Genomic DNA, 26,101 nt, shown 5'->3' with positions numbered 1-26,101 from the left:
TACTTTGAGCCAAAGTGTGATGGCTGGAGTGCGACAGGAATTAACGGTATTGCTTACAGGAAATAAATGTGAGGCTGTACGTACTATATACACAAGATTGTTAATATAAAATGTAAGTAGAGGTTAAAAGGTCAAAAGCTTTGATTTAAATAGGCGACCATGGAAGTTAAAACCAGAATGGCAAAATTGAAATATTTTAAATCATTTAAGGACTGCAAAATATATAAAATCAAATTAAAAAATACTGAAAGCATCAGCATGGTAAAAACAAAAACCCATAATTTTCAAAACCATTACACCATGAAAGCAACCCATTTGAGCACAAAAAGTCTCTGCCAGAATTAGGTTATATGTATCAAATAAACAAAAGAGTAAAATCAATCAACATTGGCACCTATTGCACGACATCCATCAAATAACTGATTTATGAAACTAAATAGGAGTCGTAAGAGTTTTATCAGCTTTTATAAATTATAATATCTCGCTGCTTCAAATATGGCAGAATTTTCCAATAACTATGTTGAAAAATGGCAGATAAGACAATGAACAATGAGAAACACAGACAGGAGATGCGCAGAGTAAAAAAACAGCCTTATTCTCACAAGTAAAGGGGTGCAGCAAAAGCTCGACTGCCTTGGATGGGTAGAGAAATTCAAATTAAGATTAAACTTAAAAAAGAATATACCAAATCTGGAACTAATTACATACCTGAAAATCAAACAGAAAATAGAAAATATAATCTAAATTGTATTATTTTGAGAATGAGCACGAGCAGAGAGATCTGGGGGTGCATATACCAAATCTTTGAAGGTGGCAGGGCAAGTTGATAAGGTGGTTAAGAAAGCATATGGGATACTTGGCTTTGTAAATAGGGGCATTGAATATAAAACAAGGAAGTTATGTACAATTCTGGGTATCACACTTTAGGAAGGATGTCAAGATCTTGGAGAGGATGCAAAAGAGGTTTACCAGGATATCAGGGATGATGCATTTCAGTTATGTGGAGTGATTGGAGAAGCTGGGATTGTTCTCCTTCGAGCAGAGAAGATTAAGGGGAGATATTATTAGGAGGTGTTCAACATTAGGAGGAGTTTTAATAGAGCAAGTAGGGAGAAACTGTTTTCTCTGGCAACTGGGTCAGTAACCAGAGGTTATACATTTAAAATAACTTGCAAAAGAACTAGAAGGGAAACGAGCAATGTTCCCTCCAATTGTTTTTTTTTAGGTGCACGGTCCCTTTAAATTTGCTGCGGCACCTTTTCCAGCGTTATAGCTGATGAGCAGCCTGTGCAGGACCTCGTGATGCCTGCACGGACACGCAGCTTAGACAGAATGTTGGAAGTGTAGGGAACTTTTTCCACACAGAGGGTTGTTGAGATCTGGAATGCACTACATGAAAGTAGAACTTTCAAAGGCAATCGGACATGCACTTGAAAAGGGTTAATTTGTAGGGTTATGGGGAAAAAGCTGGGGTATGGGACTAAATTGGACAGCTCTTTCAAAGTGCCGGCACAGGCCTCCTTTTGTACTGCAAGATTCTATGATTCTAAGTTTAGAAATGTTTAAAAAGGGACAAAGAAATAACTCCGATTACAATAGACCAGTCAGCCTAACACTGGGTAAGCATCTAGAAGCCATACTATAGGATAAAATGAATGTGCACTGGAAAGACATGGGCTAATTAAAAACAGACAGCACAGATTTATAGAAGGAAAACTGTATTTGACAAATTTTAAAATGAGTGAGGAAATAACATTGTATTGATAATGGAAATGCTCTTATGAATATAGGTTTTCAAATGGTGCCGCACAGGAGGCTAGTTGATAAAATTACAATACATGGTATTCAAGAGAATATGGCACCATGGTTGGTGTAATGTCTGTAAGCTTGTAATGTTTGTAGCTCCACACTGTGGATGTGGACGTATTGTGTACTGCAACTGCATAGTTAATAATAAACAGAACCAGGCAGATTTCCGGAGGTTTCCGAGAGAGCTGCCTGCCATGTTAGGAAGCTGTGTGTGCTTGTACTCTGTGAATATAGCACATTTGGCGATGAGATGGGATTGTTCAGATGATTTAAAGCTTAAATTTTGTTGGTGAAGGATTCAGCCAGCCGACAGAGAGACTTTGGAAGTTTCTATCTTTGGAAAAAACAACAAAAAATCTGAGGTAAAATACAGCACACGGCGTGAACAGCTGGAAATTAAAATTGCAGGTGTATTGGGGCATTTGGGGGAATATAGACACGACCGGGAACATTTTAAAGTGTATGTGGATCGGCTAGAAATGTATTTCACTGCAAATAACATAATCGAAGTTCCAGACAATGCAGTCCAGAACCGGGCTGTGTTGGAACATAAGAAAGCGATCTTCTTATCGGAGGCAGGTCCGACATTATACGAAACCCTTATAAATCTGCTTGTGCCTGACGAGCCAAAGGACACAACGCTTAAAGAGATGTTAATGAAGCTGGAGCAGCACTATAACCCCAAACCGTTAGAAATTGCTGAAAGCTATTGTTTTGGGATCCAGAATCAAAAGACTGATGAATGTATCAGTGATTACATTGTAGCATTAAAAAAGCTATCAACGCACTGTAATTTTGTAAACTTTCAAAACCGAGCATTACGGGATCGTTTTATTTGTGGGGTGAAAAATGATGCGATCAGAAGGAAGTTATTAACGACGGATGACTTGACTTTTGAGATTACTTGTCAGACAGCGAGGTCGATGGGCATGGCCGAACAATATTTCCGAGAATAAAATAATGATTACGGTCGTCAGTCAACCGAGGTAAATCACCTGCAGGTTCAAAGTAAAAGACGGGCATGGCCGAAAGTCTCAGAAACTGGAAATTCTAACAGAGCATCGAAATCGTGCTATAGGTGCCTGGGACAACACATTGCTCAAAGTTGTCCATACGTGAGGGCAGAGTGTTTCTTCTGCAGAAAGACTGGGCATCTTGCGAAGGCATGCCGACTGAAGGGTAAACCAGCTTTTAAAGCTACGAGTAGAAATCCCAAGAGACTACATAGCATGGAAGAACAACAACAGGTCGAGGAGATGTTAGAGTTACACGTCATCAGGAGCACGAGGTTAACGGACAGCGATTCGGAAAGCATCAAAATCCACATGGATGTTGTGGGATTCAAGATACCAATGGAAATTGACACGGGTGCATCCGTGAGTATAGTACCGGAGTCACTATATCGTGACAAATTGCGTGATTTTCAACTGGAGAAATCCAAGATAGAGCTGCGAGGCTACTCGGGAGAGAAAATTCCTGTAGTAGGCCGTATCATCGTACCGGTGAAATATAAAGATCAATTTCAGAACTTGCCTCTAATAGTAATGAAAGGAGACAAGTCTGCCTTACTCGGAAGAAATTGGTTGAGCTCACTGAAGCTGGACTGGAGTAAGATTTTCTGTGTGGAAGCGAGATTTTCATCAACGGATGAGGTTATCAAGTATCCGAAGGTGTTCTGCGAAACGGGCAGTCCGATCCAAGGCTTCAAGGCGAGTGTCAGGATACAGAAGGACGCTAGATCGGTTTACTACAAGCCACGTTCCGTACCATATGCACGCAAGGAGAAAGTTGAGCAAGAACTCAAAAGACATTATTTGTAAGATAGATCGATGTAATTGGGCTACACCCATTTTTGTTGTACCCAAGTCCGATGGTAAAGCAAGATTGTGTGGTGATTATAAAGTAACCGTAAACCAGATTCTAGAGGGTAATATCCCCAATACATTGCCGAATATAGAAGATTTGTTCACAACACTGACAGGTGGTCAAATCTTCTCAAAAATGGATCTTACGAATGCTTACTTACAGCTTGAACTAGATAAGGAGTCCAAGTCATGTTTATAAATACTCATCTAGGCCTATATCAATTTAATAGGCTACCGTTTGGAGTGTCTTCCGCCCCTGCCATATTCCAAAGGGTGATGAACTAGATTTTGCAAGGTATTAAAGGGGTAGTATGTTATTTGGATGACATACTAATTTCAGCACCAAATAGGCAAATTCATAATTACATATTGAATGAAGTCCTCAAACGGCTAGAGAAGCACAGAGTACGAGTGTCTGCTCGTAAGTATGAGTTATTTAAAAACTCAGTGGAGTACTTAGGGTACAGAGTAGACAAAGATGGTTTACATCCAACCATGGAAAAATTGGATGCAATTAGAAATGCACCCACTCTCAGGAATGTCACTGAACTTCGTTCATTCTTGGGTCTTTTGAACTATTATGGGAAGTTCCTACCAAATTTGGCTACAGTATTACATCCACTGAATAAACTTTTGTAAAAACAGGTCCATTGGAAGTGGTCAAAAGAATGCGATACAGCATTCAAGGAGTGTAAAAGCAAATTGGTAGAGAGCACCATGTTAGTTCACTATGACATATCTAAGGAGATTAAACTAGCATGTAATGCCTCTCCGTATGGAGTTGGGGCAGTAATCTCTCATGTATTAAGTAGTGGGGAGGAGAAACCAATTGCTTTTGCTTCACGCACTCTCAGTGCCAGTGAGAGTAATTATGCGCAAATTGAAGGTGAAGGTTTGGCATTAATTTTTGGGGTGAAGAAGTTTCACAAATACTTGTATGGTCATAAGTTTACCATCGTTACGGACCATAAGTCCCTCACAGCAATCCTCCATCCAAAGTCCCCAGTTCCAACATTAGCTGCAGCCCGAATGCAGAGATTGGTTTTGATTTTGTCAGCATATACATATGATATTGAATACAGACGATCAGCTGATCACAGTAATGCTGATGCAATGTCCAGATTGCCTTCCCCATCACAAGTTACACCCGATAGGGAAGAAGTGTTTTATTTTTCATACATTGATGAACTGCCAGTCACAGCTGAAGAGATTGGTAGAGCAATCAAACATGACCCAGTTATGTCAAAGGTGTATGAGTATATTGCCAGTGGATGGCCAAACCAGGTAACAGATAAAGATACACATCCATTCTTCATTCGTAAGAATGAATTATCAGTCGATAAAGATTATATCATGTGGGGTGCAAGAGTGGTTATACCAAATAAATTCAGGTCCAAATTATTAGGAGACCTCCATGGCCAGGTCTTGATAAAGATATAGAGTACATCGTGAGTCAGTGTACGACATGTCAATCAGTAAGCAAGCAACCACCACCAGTACCATTACAGCCATGGAAATGGCCTACCAGGGTGTGGCAAAGGCTACATATTGATTTTGCTAAGTTAGAAGGACAACAATTGTTCATTGTGATTGATTGCCATTCGAAGTGGGTTGAGGTGTTTCCAATGTGGAAAATAACAAGTAAAACATTGAATATTTTGCAAAAATTATTTTCTTCATTTGGCCTCCCTGAAGAGATTGTTTCGGATAATGGACCACAATTTCGTTCAGAATAATTTGCACAATTCACGAGCAAAAATGGTGTGAAACATACCAAGGTTCCACCATACCATCCTGCTTCAAATGGTGCAGCAGAGCGCACTGTACAAATTGTAAAACGTGCCCTCATAAAACAAATGTTAGATCCAAATCCAAGGAAACGACAGTTGTCATTGGATCACAAATTGGCTAATTTTTTGATTACATATCGAAATACTCCTCATACAACTACTGGTAGAACACCAGCAGAGTTGTTTCTCAAACGACAGCCACGAACCAGATTCTCGTTGTTAAAACCAAATTTGGCACAGTCCGTAGAAGAGACACAATTAAGACAGAAAGAGAATCATGATAGAGGTAGAGTAAAAGAGAGAAGTGTGAAATTAAACCAGAAGGTGAGAGTGAAGAACCATCACCATAAATGGTTAAAGTGGTTACTAGGAAGAGTGGTGAAGATATGTGGTCCTCGCACATATTTGGTAAAGATGTTTGATAATGGACAGGTTAGGTTTGTTCATATTGATCATATTTTACCTACAGACATGGAAGGAGTTGAAGGTGGAAATGATTCAATTATTTCTGACTCATCAGATAGTTTTGATACACCAGTAGCAAATCCTAAATCCAACGTACTGGAAACAAATCCAGGAGAGAATCAGAATGAAAGTCTGAGTCCGAGTCAGGAAAACAAAGAGCCTGAAGTTAGAGTGAGTTCAAATGAAAATCAGGAAAACGTTCCTCAGGATGAACCTCGAATGAGTGTGAAATCGACACCATGTTTGGAAGGTTCTGTTCGAGAGCGAAGGTATCCTCTTCGAAACAGAAAACAAGTGGTAAAGTTAAATTAGTAAATATGGAAAAAAAAAGTTTATATGCTGTGTTATGTATAAACATGAAAGTTATGTATGATGTTTGTTATGATGGCTTCTTCATTAAGGAGGGAGAAGTGTAATGTCTGTAAGCTTGTAGCTCCACGATGTGGACGTATTGTGTACAGCAACTGCATAGTTAATAATAAACAGAACCAGGCAGATTTCCGGAGGCTTCCGAGAGAACTGCCTGCCATGTAGGAAGTTGTGTGTGCTGTGCTCTGTGAATATATCACAGTAGGATGTTTGTTAAAGGACAAAAATAGATACTAGTGATTAATGGATGTTTTTTCAGACTGGAGGGATGTGAACAGTGGTGACCCCCTCAAGGAGTCTACAACATTTGTAGACAGCATAAAAATAGGAAGCAGGATTATCTGTGAGGAGGACTGTATGTGCCTTCCAGTTGTGCCCAGTTTGGAGTGGCCTACTTCAGGAAGATCGTGGAGGCAGTGCAAAAGAAAAGAAATGATCTGTTTCTGTACTGTCAGTTTACAAAAGTGTCGCACCAATGCTAAGCTACACTAGAATTAATTACATTTATCTTTTTATTCACCAGCAAACAGGTTAATGATGCTCATCTGATTGTGTTATGTGTCCATTAAAGTAGCAAGCTTTAAACATCCATTTAGATGATTGCTCAGTTGATAAAGTATTATACTGGTTATTCCTAATATATATTTTGATTGCCTAAGTGGCAGCTATAAGGTTCCCCAATGACTCCGGTGTGAAAACACCCTACTAAACTATCCTCCAATCATAAAATTGAACTATATTATGATTTTTTTCAATTTAAAAAAGCTGTGCTTGAATTTAGTTTAATGAACTATCAAGAAATTGCTTTCATTAAGGGAACATAAATTAAATGAGGAAATGGGCCGTGTATTATTGCTATGGACTAGAGCTCTAACATTCAAAGCTATCAGGTAGAATACAAATTCAATCTTATACACCTCTCAGTACCCAATCTGAGTTGAAAGTCTCCGTGTGAAGACTGTGGCATTTCTTTGCAGATGGAAGCGCAAAAAAAATAAATTGGATGGGGACATTCAGCCACGTGGAACATCATATCTCCAAGCAGCTAGCCAAATGTGGTGCTGGTAGAGCAGACATTTTGGCAGCAGAGATTCATGTCCAGGTATATTAATGATAACTTAGACTTGGAAAAATTATGAGGATACATAGTGATGAAAACTGCAACATGATTCGCCTTACCCACATCTTTCTTCATTGTGTTATAGAACACTCCACCTTGTTCAAATAAGTGTGGTAGCTTCTTTGCATATGACCAAACATCTTCTCCTAAACAATGCAAAAAAGAAAATATATATTTATAGTTCCAAACATCTGATCAACTTTACCATTTATGGAAAGAAAATTGTAATAATTACTTATCTCACTATTATCTGAATACAGAATATATTATTGAATACAACAACCATAATTTCAATTGAAATCAAGCTTTCTTAAAACAAAATTAATTAATATTTTTCATTCTTTACATTCAGTCTTAATCCTATGCATAGCACTAAAAAGTTAGATTGGTAACCCAATCCCAAGCTTCATCAAAGTTGCACTTTAACCAACAACAAGAAAGCATGCAAGGAATAATTTGAGGTTACTTGTCCTGAAATGTTACCTCAAGATGTGGAACTGCCTCACTTGAGCAACTTGGCTATGGCTGTTTCAATAACCTTAAATCAAAATTAAACTGGAAATGTGAGTCATGTTTCTTTTGTCACATTATAACTGAGGCTGTGGACAGGTGAAAAGTGCCATATCCCAGTAACAGAAGAGCCACAAGATGCTAGATGGCCATTCTGATCCATAATAGCACAATTTTCAATAGTGTAAAATAAATTCACATTAGGTTTGTGCACAAAATGCTTTAATTGTTGCTTATAAGCTATCATAAATAATTTGTTTCTTTTGAAAATAAATAAAGCAATATAATTGTAACCTAATGTTTTACTAATATCTTTAGTTGTCAGTTCCACGGGTACAGTGTCTTCTGGTACTAAATTCCAGTGCCATTATTTATATGCGAGCCTCGACAGGGTACCCGATTGCTGGATGCCATAGATGTGTGTCATCAATTTTGTGCCTTTACAATTTGTATTCCCCCTTCAGGCTTTCGTACATTTTGTTCTTTCCCGCCAATACAAGTGAAACAATGTTGGCTACACTTATTACTTATTTTACGTAACTACTTGTTTTCACACAGAATTTAAAAGCAGGGGTGTTCTAGTTGACTTTGAGAGTACTGTGTCAGCTTTTGCTTGTTTTCTAGATTGGCATGTATGCATCTATTCAAGGGATAGGTTATGTGAGGTGAGCCACAAAGGTGAGTATTATACTTTCAAAGCAATCCAAAGGCAATATTGAGAAGATTGGTAAAAGTTCTCTCAAATTCATATTGGCTAGCAAAGGTGGACAACACCATAAAATAAATTCCTTAAATAAAGTGCGTGGAGAGGAATTTAAATGAAACTGAAAATGCTGGAACAACTCAGCAGGTCAGGCAGCATCTGTGGAAAGAGAAACAGAATTAACATTTCAAATCGATGACCTTACGTCAGAACTGGAAAAAATTAGAGATGTAACAGATTTTAAGCAAGTACAGAGGCTGGGAAGGGGAGAAAAGAACAAAAGGGAAGGTTTGTGATAAGGTGGAAGGCAGGAAGAATTAAAATGACAAAAGGGATGATGTTTGCAAGGCAAAAGATGCTAATGGGACAAGTAAAGAGGATTCTACAGGAGATGTAAATGGGAATCTTCTTCATCTTAGGCAGTCTCCCGGAGTCGAGGATGACTTGCTTCCACACTAAAATGAGTTCGAAGGTGACTGATGAGACCAATGCGAGATCTACAGTCTGTCACGTGGGGCAGATGGTGGTTGGAGGGATGAGTGGATGGGGTACTTGATTTGTCGTACGCTCCCTTTCACTGTTTGTACTTGGCTTCCGTGTGCTCCTGGTGAAGAGACTCAAGTGTTCGGCGCCTTCTCGGATGCTTCTCCTCCACTTTGAGCGGTCTTGGACCAGGGATTCCCAAGTCGGTGGGGATGTTACATTTTTTTAAAGGAGGCTTTGAGGGTGTCCTTGATGCGTTTTCCCTGCCCTCCTGGGACTCGCCTGCCGTGATGTAGCTCGGAGTAGAGTGCTTGTTTCGGGAGTCTAGTATGGGGCATGCGGACAATATGGCCCACCCATCGAAGCTGGTCAAGCGTGGTCAGTGCTTCGATGCTGGGGATGTTGGCCTGAGAGAGAACGCTGACTTTGGGGCGCCTATCCTACCAATGAATTTGCAGGATGTTGCGGAGGCAGCGTTGGTGGTACTTCTCCAGTGCTTTGAGGTGCCTACTGTACATAGTCCATGTCTCTGAAGCGTATAGGAAGGTGGGTATCACTACTGCTCTGTAGACCATGAGCTTGGTGTCAGGTTTGAGATCTTGGTCTTCGAACGCTCTTTTCCTCAGGCGGCCGAAGGCTGCACTGGCACACTGAAGGTGGTGTTGGACTTTGTCATCGATGTCTGTCCTTGCTGATAGTAGGTTCCCAAGTCAAGACCACCTACGGCCCAAGCACTCAAGGTCCTATTCCACTAAAAGTGGAGAGGTGCTCATCAAGGACAGAGAGACAGTCAGTGCCCGCTGGTAGGAGCATTTCGAGGATCTCCTCAACCAAGACTGTCTTTGACCTGAGTGTCCTCGACTCCATCACACAGCATGCTACCCATTACCACATCGGCACAATCCCAGCCTGGCATGAGGTTGAAAAGACCATCCGACAGCTGAAAAACAAGGCCTTAGGAGCAGATAGAATCCACACTGAAGTACTAAAGCATAACAGAGAAGAACGCTTGGCGCGAATGCACGATCTCATCTCTCTTATCTGGAAGGAGAACAGCATGCCAGGGGATCTCAGAGATGCCATAATCATGACCATCTTCAAGAAAGGCAACAAGTCCGACTGTGGTAATTAGAGGAATTTCCTGCTGTCTGCCACAGGGAAAATCATCGCAAGAATCCTCCTCAATCGTCTGCTCCCAGTGGCTGAAGAGCTCCTCCCAGAGTCGCAATACGGATTCCGTCCACTAAGGGGCACAACGGATATGATCTTCACCGCACGACAAATCCAAGAAAAATGTAGGGAGCAGCATTACATGGTTTCCTTTGACTTCACAAAGGCCTTCGACTCTGTCAACCGTGAGGGATTATGGAGTGTCCTCCCCAAATTCGGCCGTCTTCAAAGATTTGTCACCTTCCTCCACCTGCTTCACGACGACATGCAAGCCATGATTCTTATCAACGGATCCACCACAGACCCAAAACAAGTGCAGACCGGGGTCAAGCAAGGCTGTGTCATTGCACCAATGCTCTTCTCAATCTTCCTTGCTGTGATGCTTTATCTCACTTGTAACAAGATCCTCGCTGGAGTGGAGTTAATCTACAGGACAAGCGGGAAATTGTTCAACCTCCGACGTCTCTGGACCAGATCCAAGGCTGCTCCAACCTCAGTCATTGAATTACAATATGCAGATGATGCTTGCGTTTGTGCACTCAGAGTCCGAACTCCAAACCATCGTTGACACCTTCACTGAAGCGTGCAAGAATCTGGGCCTTACATAAAACATCAGTAAGATAAAGGTTCTTTACTTCCTGCTTCCCGATTATCAAGATCCATGACGAGATGTGGGACAATGTGGACCACTTCCCATACCATGGGAGCCTGCTATCAAATGGGAATAGCAGAATCATCAATAGCTGCTGTCTGAAAAAATGGGGGCAGAGATTATGAGCTGAAATTATTGATCTCGATGTTGAGTCCAGAAGGCTGTAAAGTGCCTAATCGAAGAGGTGTTGTTCCTTGAGCTTACATTGAGCTTGATTGGAACAGTGTAAGAGGCCGAAGACAGAAGTCAGAGTGGCGCGGAGACAGGCGAACGGAAGCACAGGGTCACCCATGCGGACTGAACGGAGGTGTTTCGCAAAGTGGGCAGCCAATCTGCGGTGGACTCCCCAATGAAGAGGAGCCTGCATCATGAGCAGCGAATACAGTATACTAGATTGAAAGAAGTACAAGTAAATTGCTGTTTCACCTGGAAGGAGTGTTTGAGGCTCAGGACAATGGGAAGGGAGGAGGTAAAAGGGCAGGAGTTGGAAGGAGAGGGGCTGTTAGGGGCGATTGAGGAGTGACCAGGGTGTTGCAGAGGGAACAGTCTCTTCAGAATGCTGAAAGGAGGGGAGGGGAAGATGTGTTTGGTGGTAGGATCATGCTGGAGGTGGCTGTAATGGTGGAGGATGATCCATTGAATGTGGAGGATGGTGGGGTGGAAGATGAGGATGAGGGGAACCCTATCATGGTTCTGGGAGGGAAGGGAAGGGGTGAGAGCAGAAATGCAGGAAATGGAAGAGACACAGTTGAGTGCCCTGTCAACCACGGTGGAGGGGAATCCTCGGTTGATGAATAAAGACATATCAGAAGCACTGTTATTGACGGTGGCATTGTCAGAACAAATGCGACGGAGACAGAGAAACTGGAAGAATGGGAGAGAGACCTTACAGGAAATAGGGTGGGAGGAAGTGTAGTCAATATTTAGTACACAGTGGGCTTATAGTGGATATTCATTGATAGCCTATCTCCAGAAATGGAGACAGAGAAATCGAGGAAGGGAAGGAAAGAGTCAGAGATGGACGATGTGAAGGCGAGGGAAGGGTGGAAATTGGAAGCAACGTTGATGAAATTTTCCATACCAGTGCTTGTTTACTTGTCCCATTACCATCTCCTTTTGCCTTGCACATTTTCCCTTTTGTCATTTCATCTCACCTGCCTTCCAAACTATTGCAGACCTTCCTTTTCGTTCTTTCCTCACGTCCCCTTTCCCTGCCTCTATACTTGCTTAAAACCTGCTAAATCTATAATTTTTTCCAGTTCTGATGAAAGGTCATCGACCTGAAACGTTAATTCTATTTCTCTCTCTACAGATGCTGCCTGACCTGCTGAGTAGTTCCAGCATTTTCAATTTTTATTTCAAATTCCAGTATCCACAATACTTTGCTTTTGTATTTACATCAAACTGTTCAGCTTAACTGAAACAGAACAGCCTCGTTTTAGCTGTTGGTTCCTTTTGTACTTTAAACCCTAACTCTAATCAGATCTCACTTGCCCCACAAAATGGTTTCTTCACAAATGTACATAGAATTGTGCAATATTTTCACGCCTGCAGTTATACTACCCAATTGGTATCCACACCATGCTTTATTGCCCTGTTAGTAACAAGATCACCTACTGAAGAGGATGCTGCTCACTATTACTAATTACTAACACATATTTTCCCATTTTGAAGACCTGTTGTTTTATATTATAATTGTTATGTCTTAGATGCTCTGATCATGACTCCACGAGGCAATGTGTTGTACTTGAACTGTGGTGGCCTTAGTCCTTTATTGATAACTCCAGAGTGAGGATCACACCTGGTGGCCTACCTTTTATACTAGGCCTGGCACACCTGTACAGGTAACCTACAAGTCTCCCACTGCGGTGCCCTCTAGTGTGGCACACCTTGTAATAGTACAAGCAGTAACCATGGAGGATACCTGACATCACTCTCCCCCAAGCCTTTAGTGCAAATCGCCTCTGCATTGACTGTGCTCTGGGTTAATTGGGAAATGATTCAAGGAACTCCAGCAGTAACTTTAATTTCGATGTAAACATGCAAGTCAAGTTAAATTATGAATATGTTGTGACATTAGCTGCTACTGCAAAAAAGTAGAAGTGTTTGCATAGTGAGAGCTGGGTGCAGAAGATCTTTGTATGTAGTTCAAGCATAGGTTATTGCAAGTTCTTAATATGCGAGGGTGTGTTTAATATGTGCTTGGTAATTCTTAATAAATACCTTTAACTGAAGAACAGGAATCTGATTGAGACTTTACATATACATAACAGAAGTTAAATTCCAATGGTAAAATACCAATGTTCCCTCTCGTCAGCTGTGGCTTGGTGGTCGCACTCTCACCTGAGTCAGAAGGTTGTGGGTTCAAATTCCACTCCAGGGACTTGAGCACAAATTCTAGGCCGATACTCCAGTGCACTTGTAAAAATTCGGCGAAAACATACTTTTGGACTTTAAGTTTTGGAACTTGGCTGTTACTGCAGAAGGACAGACAGCTGACACGGGACAGGTCCAAACATGTCCCACAGGAATACACATCAGGTGGACGAGGAATCAATGGCTGAAATGGTTGATGGACGGACCTTTTGTCATGCAATCAGTGAGAGATCAACAAGATTGGACGGTTCTCAGGGCACAAAGAAAGCTATTCGACTACACAGACTCATCAGAGTCTTATCGAGGAAACAGCCAGTAAGAAAGGAACAGGCCGAGGTAATTGATTTTGTTCTTTCAGTTGTACTGCCTCAGGCGAAAGAACAGTTGAATTTTTGGTGTGAGAAGAAGCATTTTGCAGGCATAAGAGTGGCAGTTTGCACCTATCTCTCTCTCTCCTCTTCTACGCTTACTCGCTTCATTCAACGCACAAGGATTGAGCACTCCGTCTGGGACAGAGAGAAGAAACACCATCTACGAACAAAGGGAGCCTCGCTGCTTCAACTGGGAAGCTGACCTTGAGACTGGACTTGAATATCTCAGATTGGTACAGAACCAGAAGATACGCCTCATCGGGAGAAGCAGCGAGTAAGCTAGAGAGGTAATTCGTGAGCGTTTATACCAGCCCATGCATCTTTATAACCATCACCTAGTGTGAAAGGATCGTAAGTGTACGCACATTTCTGTTGAACAGATTTCGGAGGTGCACTTTTGAATCCGAGCAGGGGTGTTTTAGACATGGGTACTTCGCGTTAGGGGCCTGTTCAGACTGGCCAGAATTGTGTGTTGTACTGTGTTTGTTTGTTTTACACGACCAGGGTGTGTTTTACTGAGTGTAGGTGTGTGCTTTAACTTGAATAAAAACATTGTGACGGTTGAGACCGAAAGATCTGGCTATAACTGTGTATTTCTGTTCACCACTATAATTCCTGTGCCTACGACTGTTGTAAGCGGGGTGATTCAAAACCATCAAGTGCAAAACCACTTACACACTGCACTGGCTGAAGTGTTCTATTTCGGATGAGACGTTAAACCAAGGTCCCATCTGCCTCTCACATGAACATTAAAGATACCATGGCACTATTTTGAAGAAAAGCAGGGAGTTCTCCTTGCATTAATATAGTGCCTTTAAAGTAGTAAAACGTCCCAAGGTGCTTCATAGGAGCGTTATCAAACAAATTTTGACATTGAACCACATAAGGAAATATTAGGACAAATAAACAAAAGTTTAGTGAAAGAAGTAGGTTTTAAGGAGCATCATAAAGGAGCAGGTGTAGCAAGGCGGAGAGGTTTAGGGAGAGAATTCCAGAGCTTAGGGCCTAGGCAGCTGAAAGAACGGCCATCAATGGTGGGGCGAAGGAAGTCAGGAATGCGCAAGAGGCCAGAATTGAAAAAGCGCAGAAATCTCGGAGGGTTGTAAGGTAGGAGGAGGTTATGGAGATGGGATGGGATAGGGAGAGGCCATGGAGGGATTTGAAAACAAGGATGAGAATCTTTTTTAAATCAAGGCATTGCCGACTGGAAGCCAATGTAGGTCAGCGAGCACAAGTGTGAATAGTGAACGGAACTTGGTGCGAGTTAGGATACGGTAGCAGAGTTTTAGATGAGCTCAAATTTACGAAGGGTGGAAGGTGGAAGGTGGAAGGCCGGCCAGGAGAGCGTTGGAGTAGTCAAGACTAGAGGTAATAAAAACATCCAGACAGAAATTTCAGATAATGTAAATTATGTATAATTCCAGAAGAGTTTCTATAGGTACATAAAAAAGAAAAGAGTGGCTAAAGTAAATGTTGGTCCCTTGGAGGATGAGACTGGGAAATTAATAATGGGGAACAAGGAAATGACAGAGACTTTGAACAACTATTATGTATCAGTCTTCACGGTAGAAGACACTAAAAACATCCTAATAGTGGATAATCAAGGGGCTATAGGGAGGGAGGAACTTAATACAATCACTATCACTAAAGTAGTAGTACTCAGTAAAATAATGGGACTAAAGGCGGACAAGTTCCCTGGACCTGATGGCTTGCATCCTCGGGTCTCAATAGAAGTAGCTGCAGAGATAGTGGATGCATTGGTTGTTATCTACCAAAATTCTCGAATCTGGGGAGGTCCCAGTGGATTGGAAAACCGCAAGTGTAATGCCCCTATTTAAAAAAGGAGACAGACAGACAGAAAGAAAGCAGGAAACTATAGACCAGTTAGCCTAACATCTGTTATTGGGAAAATGCTGGAGTCCATTATTAAGGAAGCAGTAGCAGGACATTTGGAAAAGCAAAATTCAATCAAGCAGAGTCAGCATGGTATTATGAAAGGGAAATCATGTTTGACAAATTTGCTGGAGTTCTTTGAGGATGTAACGAGCAGGGTGGATAAGGGGGAACCAGTGGATGTGGTGTATTTGGATTTCCAGAAGGCATTCGATAAGGTGCCACATAAACGGTTACTGCAAGGTAAATGTTCATGGGGTTGGGGGAATATATTAGCATGGATAGAGGATTGGCTAACAGAAAACAGAGAGTCAGGATAAATGGGTCATTTTCCGGTTGGCAAACAGTAACTAGTGGGGTGCCGCAGGGATCGGTGCAGGGTTCTCAACTATTTACAATCTATATTAATGACTTGGATAAAGGGACCGAGGGTAATGTAGCCAAGTTTGCTGATGATACAAAGATGGACGGGGAAGCAAATTCTGAGAGGACACAAAAAAATCTGCAAAGGGATATAGACAGGCTAAGGAAGTGGGCAAAAATTTGGCAGATGGAGTATAATGTGGGAAAATGTGAGATTATCCACTTTGGCATAAAAAATAGAAAAGCAAATTAGAATTTAAATGGAGAAAAATTGCAAAGTGCTGCAGTACAGAGGGAAACACAAAAAGTTAGTATGCAGGTACAGCAAGTAATCAGGAAGGCAAATGGAATATTGGCCTTTATTGCAAGGGGGATAGAGTATAAAATAGAGAAGTCCTGCTACAACTGTACAGGGTATTGGTGATGCCACACCTAGAGTACTGCGTATAGTTTTGGTCTCCATATTTAAGGAAGGATATATTTGCATTGGAGGCTGTTCAGAGAAGGTCCACTAGGTTGGTTCCGGAGATGAGGGGTTTGACTTATGAAGATTGAGTAGGTTGGGCCTGTACTCATTGGAGTTTAGAAGAATGAGAGGTGATCTTATCGAAACATATTAAGATAATGAGGGGGCTCAACAATGCGAATGCAGAGAGGGTATTTCCACTCATAGAAGAAACTAAAACTAGGGGGCATAGTCTCAGAATAAGGGGTCGGCCATTTAAAACTGAGACGAGGAGGAATTACTTCTCTCAGTGGGTTGTAAATCTGTGGAATTCTCTTCCCCAGAGAGCTGTTGTTGTTGGGTCATTGAATATATTTAAGTCGGAGATAGACAGATTTTTGAGTGATAGGGGAATAAAGGGTTATGGGGTGCAGGCAGGGAAGTGAAGCTGAGTCCATGATCAGATCAGCCATGATCTTATTAAATGGCGGAGCAGGCTTGAGGGGTCAAATGACCTGCTCCTAGTTCTTATGTTCTTAAGACAATATCTGGTGCAAGACCACAGTCGGGTTATTCAATATAATGGGGATTACATTTTTTCTCCAAGGACAAAATATTTTAGCTTCATGCTAAATTATCTTTTTCAAATGAAAGTATTTACTTCCTCTGCTGCTATTGTAGAATATGTTTGAGATTGCAAAATTCTATGAAATTTAAATCAATACTAGGTGACTGATTTCATATCATATTATTATTTGTTGTATAAGCAAAGACACTAAGTAATGTGCCTTGAGTAATAATGTACCAATCAGTGTAGCTATTACATGAAATGATACAAGATAACTTAGAATTTAAACTTTTCAGTATTAGCCATTTTTTAAAAACAAATAGATATTCAGAAATGTTCACACATTTTGCTAATATAAATTCAGTAATAAAGCAAAAACAAGACCAATAATATAATTATTCAGGAAGCACTGGGACTTTTGATAGTAAAACAAAAAACCAAGAGAACATTTCTACAAATCTTTGCTGTGCTATAGAAAAGTTAATTTTTACATATTCTCAATTTTCAGTACCTCTGCTATGATGTCTGCATCCCTCTCTAGTTATGTTGCAATGACATGGACAGCTAAAATGTGTCCATTTTAATGATTCCATTACCCACAAGGCTGTGCTGAATATCAAGTTGCATTAGTCAAAACTTGGAAAAAAAATTGTAAATTTTACATTTAAATTATTAAATTATTTTATTATTAATTTTCTTTTCCAAACGGTAGCTATTGCAATTTAATCATTGGAACACGCACACATAAAAGGGAATTGGACTATAAGAAATTAGCTGGTCATTAATTTTCTTTGAAAAAAGGCAGATAAAAATGACGAGATAACATAAGTATAGCAAAGGAATGCCGCTCTGCATTTCAAAAAATAAATATACTTTTTGATACACAACTCCCTGGAGCTGGTACAGGCACAAAGGGCCAAACGGCCTCTTTCTATGCTTATGATTCTATGAAATCAATCAACGTTCTCACTGTTTTCAGCCAGTATCCTTATTGATTCTGGTAAGTACTGTATATACAAATAAAAATAAAATCTACAACAAAACAATTATAAGGAAACAAACACACAAAGGGATTACAACATTCTGAAATAAAATCACTAAGCTTATCCATAAATTAACATTATAAATGCCTGTAAGAAATTTCTCCTACATTTTTTAAATATTCGCTTCTGGGATGTGGGCGTTGCTGACAAGGCCAGCATTTATTGCCCATCCCTAATTGCCCTCGAGAAGGTGGTGGTGAGCCACCTTCTTGAACCGCTGCAATCCTTGTGGTGAAGGTACTCCCACAGTGCAGTTAGGGAGGGTGTTCCAGTATTTTGACCCAGCGACGATGAAGGAATGGCGATATATTTCCAAGTCAGGATGGTGTGTGAATTGGAGGGAACTTGCAGGTGATGGTGTTCGAATGTGCCTACTGTCCTTGTCCTTCCACATAAGAACATAAGAATATAAGAAATAGGAGGAGTAGGCCATTTGGCCCCACGAGCTTGCTCCGCCATTCAATAAGATCATGGCTGATCTGATCTTTGGCTCAGCTCCACTTCCCTGCCCGCTCCCCATAACCCTTTACTCCCTTATAGTTCAAAAATCTGTCTATCTCCACCTTAAATATATTCAATGACCGTGCCTCCACAGCTCTCTGGGGCAGAGAATTCCACAGATTTACAACCTGCTGAGAGAAGAAATTCCTCCTCATCTGAGTTTTAAATGGGCGACCCCTTATTCTTAAACTATGCCCCCTAGTTCTAGATTCTCCGACGAGTGGAAACATCCTCTCTGTATCTACCTTGTCGAGCCCCCTCAGTATCTTATAGATTTCAATAAATCACCTCTCATTCTTCTAAACGCCAATGAGTATAGGCCCAACCCTTCTTCATAAGTCAATCTCTTCACCTCAGGAATCAATCTCGTGAACCTTCTCTGAACTGACTCCAATGCAAGTATATTCCTCCTTAAATAAGGAGACCAAAACTGTACGCAGTACTCTAGGTATGGTCTCACCAATGCCCTGTGCAGTTGTAGCAGGACTTCCCTGCTTTTATACTCCATCCCCCTTGCAATAAAGGCCAACACTCCATTTGCCTTCCTGATTACTTGCTGTACTTGAATACTAACCTTTTGTGTTTCATGCACAAGGACCCCAGGTCCCTAAGTACTGCAGCATTTTGTAATCTCTCTCCATTTAAATAATAATTTGCTTTTTTATTTTTCCTGCTAAGGTGGATAACCTCATACTTTCCCACATTATACTCTGTCTGCCAAATGTCTGCCCACTCACTTAGCCTGTCTATATCCCTTTGCAGATTCTTTGTGTCCTCCTCACAAACTTGCTTTCCCCCCCATCTTTGTATCATCAGCAAACTTGGCTACATTACACTCGGTCCCTTCATCCCAGTCATTAATATAGATTGTAAATAGTTGAGAGGCCCCTACACCGATCCCTATGGCACCCCACTAGTTACTGTTTCCCAGCCGGAAAATGATCAATTTATCCCGACACTCTGTTTTCTGTTAGACAATCTTCTATCCATGCTAATATATTACCCCCAACCTTGTGAGCTCATATCTTGTGCAGTAACCTTTTATGTGGCACCTTATCGAATGTCTTCTGAAAATACAAATAAACCACATCCACTGGTTCCTCCTATGCACCCTGTTCATTACATCCTCAAAGAACTCCAACAAATTTGTCAAACATGATTTCCCTTTCATAAAACCATGCTGACTCAAATGTCCTGCTACTGCTTCCTTAATAATGGACTCCAGCGTTTTCCCAACGACAGATGTTAGGCTAACCGGCCTATAATTTCCTGCTTTGTCTCCCTCCTTTTTTTAAAATAGAGGCATTACATTTGCGGTTTTCCAATCCGCTGGGATCTCTCCAGAATCCAGCGAATTTTGGTAGATTGCAAACAATGTATCCACTGCAGCCACTTATTTTAAGACCCTAGGATGCAGGACATCAGGTCCAGGGGACTTGTTCACCTTTAGTCCCCTTATTTTAGAGTACTTTTTGTTTAGCGATAGTGATTGTTTTAAGTTCTCCCCTCCCAATAGCCCCTTGATTATCTATTATTAGGATATTTTGAGTGTCTCTACCATGAAGACCGAAACAAAATATTTGTTCAAAGTCTCTGCCATTTCCCTGTTCCCCATTATTAATTCCCCAGTCTCATCCTCTAAGGGACCAATGTTTACTTTAGCTATTCTCTTCCTTTTTATATACCTGTTTTTATATTACTATCTGTTTTTATATTTCTTGCTAGTTTACTCTCATAATCCATCTTCTGTCTCTATTATTTTTTTAGTCATCCTTTGCTAGTTTTTAAAAATTGCCCAGTCCTCTAGCCTCCCACTAATCTTGGCAACATTATTTTCAATGTGATACCATCCTTTACTTCGTTAGTTATCCCTTCTCTTAAAAGTCTTTCCTTCTCACTGGAATATATTTTTGTTGAGTGTTATAAAATATCTCCTTAAATGTCTGCCACTGCTTATCAACCGTCTTACACTTTAATCTATTTTCCCAGTCCACTTTAGCCAACTCTGTCTTCATACCTTTGTAATCCCCTTTATTTAAGATCAGGACACTGGTTTGAGACCCAACTTTCTCACCCTCAAACTGAATTTGAAATTCTTCCATGCTATGATCACTCTTCCTAAGAGGATCGTTTACTATGAGATCATTAATTAATCCAGACTCGTTACACATTACCAGATCTAAAATAGTCTATTTAGTTTATTTTAAAAGTTAAAAGTTAAAAAATTTAAATAAATTTTTATCTAATTACTAATTCAAATTCTACCCCACTGCTTACACAAAATTAATTTTACCTCAAAAGCTACCCACTGATCAGCATGATAATTTCCACAAAGAAAGAAGTTTTTAAAAAATTCACAAGAAACAAGGTTCACTTGCATTAATCATGACTCAACTGAAAATTCAGATGATTGGTTGTATTCATCATCAAAAGATGGTAATATTTGTTAATCCACATACAGAAATTTAGTTTTCCTAATCACGTTTGAATTTATATGATATTTTCTATGTTTCTATGTTTCTATAACAGTCAAACGCAAAGACAGCATAAACGTATTAAGCTCTAGAACATAAAAGTGAATATATCCCTTATCCTGTCAACACACATCTAGTGTCAATATTTTTCATAAGACCAAATTGCTACAGTACCATGATGCAGTTTATTCTACTGTCCCAATGCTTTTCACATCACATAGCCTAATTAAATCAAATAACAGCTGGCTGGAGTGACTTGAGCACTCCAACATAGCCTGGGACTGATTACAACAACTGCTCGAGCTTCACTCTTGCTGCTTATAACATCATCAGAACCCCCCCACCCCCACTCACTCACACAAATTGTGTTGCAGCCTTGCAGCACGGTCTATGCCAACTCTTAAAATTAATATGGATTGTAAGTGCACCAATACCTGTTTCAGGATATTGATAGCGTTAAAAAAAAAAGGACCGAATGAATGAGTCAATCATTAAATGCTAACCTTACATTATCTTTCACTTTCAGGTGTTGATTAAAGTATAGTTGTATACATTTCCAGCATTTTCTGTTTTTACTTCAAATTTCCACTTTTTTTTTCTTTTTATACCTACCAGTTATGGGACACTATCATAAAAATATGCCTAGTTAAATGAATTGAAATGAACAAAAATAAGATAACGTAACTTCTCACCCATTAAGGTTGCTAGAAGGCAGAGGGAAGACATTTCAAGATCAATGTGGTCTTGCATATCCTTAACAGAAGCTCTACCAGATGCTTCAGGTTCTTCGGTTTTCCAGGAATGAGCTGCAGATGTTGAAGCAGCGGGCACAGGTTCCTTGCTGTCCTTCAGAATCTCCACAGAAACACGATCACCATGCTGCAGGGACAAAACCTCGTTCTCCCATCCCACTTTAGGAGGATGCAGTTCCTTTGGAGGAAAGCCATACCGTATGCATTGCAAACGTGGAGGAAGGTTAAATTCTTTAGCTATACTTTCTTGAAATTCAGAAAATGTTACGGATGCTTGAAGTGACAGTGTTGCCTGTCGCCCATCACTAGTGGTTACTCTAATCTTTTTTTCCTTGGTAGCTGATGGGGAATAAGGGGACTTAGTGGGAGTCGCTGGGGCAGATGAGGAGCCATCTTTAACAATTCCAGAAGAAGATGGTTGGCCTGGTCCCTTCTGATCCTGTCGTAATTGGTCAGTTTTCCGCTTTTGCACAATAGCTGCATGGTCAGTAATATTCTGCTGAATGCCTCGTTCAGTTTTACTCATGTTCAGTTCTTCTTTATGCAGAGTCTTTGATTTCTGACCCATTAAAATAATTTTGGTAGGTAAATGTGGCTCTGATATTGGCTCATCTTGCAAGTCACCAACTCTACGACTATGTGCACCTTCAACAGTGACTGGAGTATAGTCATCAGGATTCTTTTTGGCCGTATGATGTAATATGGTGTTAACAACTTTCTGAATCAAGATTTCACTTCCAAATTCACCAGGAAAATGCTTGGTGACAAGCTTCATAGCAACATCATAAACATTGCTGTTTAGAGCCACTTCACTTTCATATTGAAACCAATAAACAGTTTCTCGCACCACCCTTCCATTCCATTCCAAAGTTATTGGGAATGCTTCAGGTAAGTTATCATATTCCTTTCCTTCCCAGTAATGCTTGTAGCCACAGCCACATTTGCCTCCAGCAGATCTGGCATTAGTTCGATCTCCATCTAAGTACACAACAGAACCATCCCCTTTAACATGGCGCATGGAAGTACCATGACACCAGTTGCAGGACGTTAAGTGACTCAAATTATAGTCTGGCACCAGTACATCTTCTTTAGGGTCATATGAGCACACCAGATGGTGAACTGGAAAGCTGTAATTTTTGTCTGGCTTCAGTTGACCGTGGGTGCTTGTAGCTAAGTTGTACAACTTTCCTCCTGGAGCTAGCCACTCTGTAGGCACATGAAGCTCTGAAAGAGCACCGCAAATCAAACATTTCTGTAAACGAGTTTCAATTACAGCCTTCTTTGCAGCTTCAGTAACATCCTCAGGGTGTATTCCAATTACCCCTGTCCTTCTGTATATATATTGATGAACATCTGCTACCAGAGAAGGATGGATGTCATGCTTCTCCAAGAAAATTTCTTCCATCGCAGCAACTAGCCTCTGCAAGTACTTGTCCTGCAAACTTCGGTCACCTCCTAATAGACAGCTGTCATCTTCAAACTGTATGTACTTCCTAATAAGCTCCTGTGGGACACCCCAGGCTTTAGGCAACAGTTTCAAAGGAAGCCTTGGTAAAGGACCCCTTTTTATTCCAACCAAAGGTATATAATGGTTGCGCCCTGAACTGCTCCATGCAATGCAAATAGGTTTATTAAGCTGTCCATCCTTTCCCTGACATTTTTCTTCAGGAACTAATCCTGGGAGAAATGTAGCTGAATAATCACCACAACTTCTCATTCCACTCAGAGAATCTAGCAAAATGATTGGACGATGTAATACATTGGCCAGACCAAATATATGAATATTACGTAGACCCAAAGGTACTCCTTCAGGAGGGACAAACAAAGGGTCACACTCATTGATGATATCCTCCCATTCTGCTGCATCAATGAAGTCATGGAATAATGCCTTGTAACGATCAAGGTTTACTTTAAAATGCTGTTTAAGATTTTCACGCAAAGCATGCCAAAAAAGCTCTCTGCCCACCAAAGCCCTGGACACAGCATGAACTAAACAATGACCATCACCATCAACATGAACTGGGATCAAACATTCTTGATTACTATTCGCCTTCTTAATCTCCTCCAGAGTATCATGGAGATATAACAGACTCCCTGAACGGTCTTTCCCATAGCCCATAGTTCCAATGTGCTCTGGATCAATAAGGAAAGCTCTATCACCCAACAAGGCACAATCAAACATTTCCCCTTGGTTCATCTCTCTCAAGAGTTTGGCCTTCCCAGTTTGTTTATCCATGCCATACCGGGTCAGGATAGGAGACAGCAGCTTACAGTGGTAATTGGACAGTCCCATTACTTTCACCATTTCCGTGCCCTTTTTGGGGGCCGTGACTCCCAGCAAAGCATTCCTCAGCAGGTTGTGCAGTACCACGTCTGGGTCGGTGACCTCTTCTACATTGAGCAGGTTTCTTTGTTCGTGGCGCTGGCCGCATTCGGTGCATTCTATACTGACTCCATAGGCTGGGAAAAACAACCGAGCCTGGCACTTGGGATCCGGACACGTACCCGATAGAATACGTTTGTCTTTTTTCTTCGATCCTTGCAACATTGTTTCATTGATTATTCTTGGTTATAGTAAAATCAGTCTGTATATTTTTAATCGTTAATGCTCACAGTGCCATAGTCAGTCACTAAGAAGAGAGGCTGTTCCTGTCAGTAATGTTCTTTACTAGGAGGTGAAACGCGGAAGTACTCAGTTTCCTTCTCTTTCTCCTTCCACTCACAGTTTCCGTTATCAAACGAAACGAAACAAGTCTCCTTTACTGAAGGCAGGACAGCGGCGAGGATGGAAGGAGTGCAGACACGCATGCGCTGACAGCGCGATGCACCTCGGGGATCGTAGTTTTTCGTTGAGCGCATTGCCGTTGGTAGTGCGGAGGGAATGAGGAGCTCCTGAACTACGATTCCCGGCGGGCATTGAAGGTGGCAACAGACTTGCCCACCGAGCGGAGGACTCGGACTGCTGGACAAGCGAAAGGTGTGCTGGGAATAGAGGTGATGGTTAGGTCACGCTTGTTTTTTTTGCTTTTGATGTTGTAATTTTGAAAGTCAGCGATAATGGAAATTGTGTGTTTCCTTGATCCTATGACTTAACCCAATTAAAATGATTTTGAACATTATTTTCCTGGCAAGTTCCACTTTACGATATGATGCCCTTAGCTTGTGCTTATGTAATGTAGCCTTTCAAATGTGTTTTTCCCCTTGTATTGGGAGGACATGAACGAGCTGGTTCGGTGCAGTTGTCAGTTTAGAATGAGCTGTCAGGCCTGCTGCATGGTTACTGAGGAGAAGCGGATGTCATAGTTACCCGTCATTGTCCTGATTTGATGATGTTTAACGTCTTTCTCGGCGTGCGTGCGAAGGACTCGCCGACGATGTCACAGTTTATCGTACCCTGTTGCGATTTGATGACGCCATCGCAATGTTATTCTCTGTTGTTTAATCAGAGCACTGAAGGTATCAGGGTTAACTATATATGAGTGAGAGTTGAGAAAGCTCAGTTCCACACCTTTTGCAAAAACAGATTTCATGTCATATTGGTGAATGCAGTATATATTTAGAAAATCTGTAAACTTTGGAAATCTGAAATAAATACAGAAAATGAGGAAGGGTTAATTAATAAGCTTGTAGTAAAGGAAAGAGTAACCATAATATGATAGAATTTCATATTAAGTTTGAAAGTGATTTAGTTAAATTGGAAACTAGGGTCCTAAATCCAAACAAAGCAAACTAGGAATGAGATGCAAGTTGGCGAAGGTAGATTGGGAAACTACATTAAAAGGTATGACTGTAGACAAGCAATGGCTAGTATTTAAATAATTACACACAATTTACAACAAATATACATTCCTTTAAGGCACTAAAACGCCACAGGAAATGTTGTCCAGCCATGGCTAACAAGAGAAGTTAAAGATAGTATTAGATCAAAGGAAGAGGCTTTCAAATGTGTTTTTCCCCTTGTATTGTGAGGACATGAACGAGCTGGTTCGGTGCAATTGTCCGATCCGATCCATCATCGACATTAACATAGCCCTAAAGCAGAAGCAGTGCCACAAAAAAGTCAATGCTGGGGCACTTAAAGACCCAGCTAAGAGAGCCCTATACAGCCAGGGCCTCACAACTAACCTGGCATGCCTTGATGACCCTGAAATGCTAAATGCCCACAGCGCTTGGTTTGCCCTCCAGGCCTCCATAATCAGTGCCTGGTAAACACCAGGACTGGTTTGTTGAAAATAATCAGGAAATCCAAGAACTAATACATCGCAAGCGCAGAGCATTTCTGACCCTCAAGCAACAACCCAACTTGGGAGTAGCAAAGCAACATTACAGGCGGCTCAAGGCTGAGGTCCAATAAAAAACCTGGGACCTAAAGAACAGGT

At 41.0% G+C, this 26,101-nt stretch overlaps 1 protein-coding gene across 3 annotated transcripts in view; it reads right to left on the bottom strand.

Annotated features, from left to right (window-relative positions):
• The window catches only part of vcpip1 (valosin containing protein (p97)/p47 complex interacting protein 1), a 45,346-nt gene extending 20,878 nt beyond the window's left edge, over window positions 1-24,468 (bottom strand). For all 3 annotated transcript variants that reach the window (XR_011595601.1, XR_011595604.1, XM_070891461.1), the window contains exons 1-2: window positions 21,663-24,468; window positions 7,478-7,564 (exon numbers count right to left, since the gene is read on the bottom strand). Coding sequence is in view for 1 of the 3 variants with exons in the window: in XM_070891461.1 (XP_070747562.1) it covers window positions 7,478-7,564; window positions 21,663-24,270 (2,695 nt within the window). In the remaining 2 variants the exon portion in view is untranslated. The remainder of the gene's footprint in view (window positions 1-7,477; window positions 7,565-21,662) is intronic.
• Window positions 24,469-26,101: the final 1,633 nt, after the last annotated feature.

This window comes from Pristiophorus japonicus, chromosome 1, assembly GCF_044704955.1.
Source record: "Pristiophorus japonicus isolate sPriJap1 chromosome 1, sPriJap1.hap1, whole genome shotgun sequence".
NCBI lineage: Eukaryota > Metazoa > Chordata > Chondrichthyes > Pristiophoridae > Pristiophorus > Pristiophorus japonicus.
This window is presented reverse-complemented; position numbering and strand designations above follow the sequence as displayed.